The sequence below is a fragment of the Quercus suber genome, unplaced genomic scaffold (assembly GCF_002906115.3).
Source record: "Quercus suber isolate HL8 unplaced genomic scaffold, Cork oak 2.0 scaffold_414, whole genome shotgun sequence".
Lineage (NCBI taxonomy): Eukaryota > Viridiplantae > Streptophyta > Magnoliopsida > Fagales > Fagaceae > Quercus > Quercus suber.
In genome coordinates this window covers 294,947-299,370 of record NW_027069865.1, presented here as the reverse complement: position 1 = coordinate 299,370, position 4,424 = coordinate 294,947, and the positions used below count along the sequence as shown (strand labels likewise).

At 32.4% G+C, this 4,424-nt stretch overlaps 1 protein-coding gene across 2 annotated transcripts; it reads right to left on the bottom strand.

Annotated features, from left to right (window-relative positions):
- Positions 1-209: 209 nt before the first annotated feature.
- LOC136062438 (uncharacterized) lies at positions 210-2,565 on the bottom strand (the record flags this gene model as incomplete). 2 transcript variants are annotated; one of them, XM_065761460.1, is given in 4 exon segments in its annotated part: positions 210-292; positions 377-482; positions 605-748; positions 2,290-2,565. In XM_065761460.1, coding segments are annotated over 3 exon segments (314 nt in total), but the record flags the coding sequence as incomplete, so codon positions are not given.
- Positions 2,566-4,424: the final 1,859 nt, after the last annotated feature.

Below are 4,424 nucleotides of genomic sequence, written 5' to 3'. Positions count from 1 at the left end.
GGATAAGTGAGAATCACATAATCTTTAGGTTGTGTGGATGTGATTATGAGCTCTGACACATTGAAAGAACAAGCAAAGTAAAGTAAGACTCCAAAAAGCTAATTAACTTGTGTATAAGTTTCATTTTCTTGGCCACATTAGAACATAAAGACCTATCCTAACCCCAACCAACCCGTTTGACCCAAACTCAAGCATCAATTCTTTCTTACTGAGCTTTCAAGTGAGCTTCCCTCTCTTCTAAATCAGCAAGTTCTGACTTGAGTGATTCTACTTCTAAAGCAGACAGCACAACCTGCAACCAGAAATTTTGGTGGTCAATATTCATTGAAACGTCACCTTTATCAATTGGAAACTATTAACAAGCTGTTCGATCAACCTTTTCTTGACCATCATTGCTAGAAGACCATGGCATCCTTCGTAAAGTAAACAAATTCAACATGTAAGCAGCACTTCTTAATTTTCTCCGAGTCCAGCTACTAGATCTATGCTAAATCAGATAAAGAAAAAATAAATTATACTCCTTGTTCTTAGTTTCTAAATTTAAAATCTCTAAACCTTGTTCTTAGTCTCTAACACGTCTTTTTCCAAAAATAAATTAGAGTACCTCGAAGAATCATCAATTTGCGGTTGCGAAACAGATGAAGTTAAGCTTGGATGAGAATCTGCTCTAGATGTTGAAGCTTTAAAGTGATTTGAGATAACCTTTATCTTCCCAAGACCATCATCCATGAAGCAATAACTTAACGTTCTAGAAGACAGTGCAAAACAAATATAAGAGAGGGGAGAGTAATAGATAACCAATCATTAAACAATAACTTCATATAGGCATAAGAAAATTAGTATTTCTTCATTTGCTACACTTTCTGAGAACCCTCTATGATAGTGGCAGATAATTATTTCTCCCCTTATAACCACAATAAAAAATAAAGCTGGAGTATAGATTCTTTTCTTTTCATATATATGCTTTATCAGCACCCCAGGCACAAGCAGAGAGAGAACTAGCTGTGAAACAGAGTCCTAGTTTTCCGCTTAACAGAGTGTGACAATTGTATGACTATAAGGCACTATTTCTTTTCTATAAAGGTATTCTGTTCAAAGACTTTAATTCCTTATAAAGGAAATATATATCTGAAAAAATGTTGTAAAAATCATAAGTTGACAAGAGTTGCAAAAAGTCTTTCAACTGATGCACTCTCATGATAGCAATTCTTCTCATGAGGCTGGCAATGCAACAATAAGATTAATGAAAGTGACTCAAAAAACATGAAAGGTACTATGTTTGGTGATAGCCACTCTTGAGGGAGTGGTGCAGGTGCTAAAGGGAATCAAAAGAAGATACTGTTGTTAGATGGATGGAATCAGATCATAAAAAATGATGAAAATTCTAGCTACTTCATTGATTCTTTCGATCATACCTCAGCATTGATAATAAAAAATCTATACTCCAAAAATGCATCAAATAAACACACGGGATTCAAAAATCTCACTACCTGACTATTCCCTAAACATTAATGCTGAAATCCAGTTGTATGCTTGGGTGTTACATAGTTAGACCAAGAAGTCAAGAACACACAAGAAAAATCTAACTCAAACTAAATTGTTCCATCAGCTATGCAAATCCCCCCCTCCCCTTCCCATTCTTCCCCAAACCCATCTCCACATACAATCTATTTGTGCATAATCATTATTCTTTTTGCCCCTTCCATGACCCTACTATATTTCTTGCACTATCAAAATCAAATTACATTAAATCAAGCAGTTCATTTGACAAGATCTACCATGCCCCCACAAATCAAACGAAAAGGAACCCAAAATTTTCCATGATGACTAATTACAAAACCCAGATATAGAATTTTTGCAACAAGGTTTAAGGAACTCAATTGCTAACACAAATCCAAACCCATCAAAAGTAAATGAATCAACCTCATAATTCTCCACTTTTTACATCTTAAAATTAACACCACCCCCCCCCCCCCCCCCAAAAAAAAAAAAACCCCTCCCTTGAAAACTTCACCAAGTACTTCAACAAGATTTTCTGAAAAGCAGAAGCTTAAACTAACAACAACAAATCAAATTGCAAACCATACAACAGCAAATGAATAACAACAAATAAAATAATCCCATGATTCTCAAAAATTTCATACAACACTATGTCTCTTTAATGAAAAAACAAAAAACTTAGATTGATCAAAGAATATAGGCATACCATATATAAAAGTTGAAGATTTTCTTGCAAAGACAAAGATAAGAACTTTGATGAAAATAAATATTATAAGGAGAAACACGTACCTGTAGAAAGGGACCCTTTTTAAGTTAAAGGAAAAGAAGAAGCTAATGGAGGTCTTTCACTTCACGGAAAGCTTTTGACCTTGAGGAATGAATGGGAAACTCAAGTATGTAATGTCTTGACTGTTCGGTAGTGTATAGCAGTTTGGTTCTTCCTGTGGTGGTTATCATGAAAAGACCATTTTGCCCCAATTTTAATCATTCTGGCTTACTTGAAATGACCCTTTTGCCCCCTTTTATGCGGCAGCAAGAGTGATGGGGGCTTGATGTTGGTACTTATAATATGCACATTACAAAGTCAACACCAGAAATACCCACATATATCAACTAATTCTACATCAGATTCTCCAAAAAAAATACTACAGCTTAAAGGCATTCGTTTATTTGTTCTTGTTTTATCAAGAAGGGGAAATTCCTTTGAAGCATCTTAGCAAATGTACATGAGTATTCGTTAACAAAAACCTTTTCACAAGGGTTGAGGTAACCAATTATGGCAAAAAATACAAAATGGCACACCCTACTCTTCCCGACTTTAAAGGAAACATCCAGCTGATAACACTAAAAAAAGGTTTTAAAAAGTTAAAGAAATGTTATATTTACAATATTTTCATAACAAATCATAAATAAAATGTTATTATTGATTATTACTAGTGGGCAAAAGAGTAATTTTAATAATAAATTTTTAATTAGAACCAATAATAATTTACTATTTATTATTTATTGTGAAAATATTATGGATATAATATTTCTCAAAAATTACACCCCATTCCAAAGAAAGTCCAGACCAATTTTTTCGCATTATGTCTTCTCGAAAAACTTATCTTGAGTGTCCCTTATCTCAATTTCACCATTCTCATTAGTTAGCTGTGAGCAGGCAAAAAAATCCTAAATCTTTCTTTAATTTGTTTATAAAAAAATTAATCTTTTGACATTTTCACAATTTTAAATTTTGAATTTTTGCTATAAACCCAAAATTTATATATTCATAACAATAGAGAAAGAATGCTTCATTTTAAATATTAAAAAAAAAAAAAAAAAAACAATTAAGGCACTGATATGTGTGTACAACTTTGCATGTATATTATATTTTTTAATTTTTTTCTATATATATAAACCATACTTCTAACATTTTGACATTGATTTATTTATTTTATTTATTTTAAATAATCATATTAGATGTTTAAATTTTATGTAGTTAAATTAATCACTTACTTTGATTGTTATTTTAATGATATGAAACACAATTGATTACTTTGATTAACCACTACTTATCTATTTTGTTATTAGGCAAAATTACAATATTGGTCCCTCAAGTTTACCTTGTGTGCACAATTGATCCCTCAAGTTTTCAAAAAGAGTAATATAAGTCCTTTTACAAACTGTATTTAATGGTATTACTTATGTGGCTAATGAAACAATGACTTGACATTTTATTTTAATGATGTGACATATTTTTAATTAAAAAATTATAAATTAAAATTACACGTGTGAAACTTTTTTTACAACCGATACCAAATTATAAAAAATAAAAAATAAAAAAAAAAAAAAAAAAAAAAGCTCTTTTCTTTTCTACCGATTGTGAACACCCAGCCCCGAGAGAGAGAGAGAGAGAGAGAGAGAGAGAGAGAGAGGGAAGATCAAGCCCTAGCCACCGGTGATATCGCGGCCCTCTGCTGGAGACGGTGGCCTCTGCCTCAAAAATAATAAGACTTGTCAACTGAATATATATCAGCAAAAGGTTCTCTACCGTAAACATCTTTGGTCTAAGATCCTACTTTATCAATTTATCAAGTATATTAAGTGGTGCAAGGGAGTATAAGATTTCAAGCATGAGATTAGACGGGCTCTGTCTAAAGCACTAACTAGCCAGCCTTGGGCTGGTTATGCAATTTCTCTTCTTGTCAAATTGGTTAATTTTTTATGTAGATGGCTTGGTTTAATTTGAGAAGTCTTGAGATGGATTGTGAAATCAAGACTTATCAGTGATGAAATGGAAAATTGTCCTAAAGCTGATATCCCTCGTATAAGGATCTAAGAAAGGGAAAATGCTTAGAGTTTTGAAGAACAATGCCTTTGCAATATTTGATGAATCCTCAGTCATTTCAATTTTTTTTTCCAGGCCAAACTTAGTTAACACA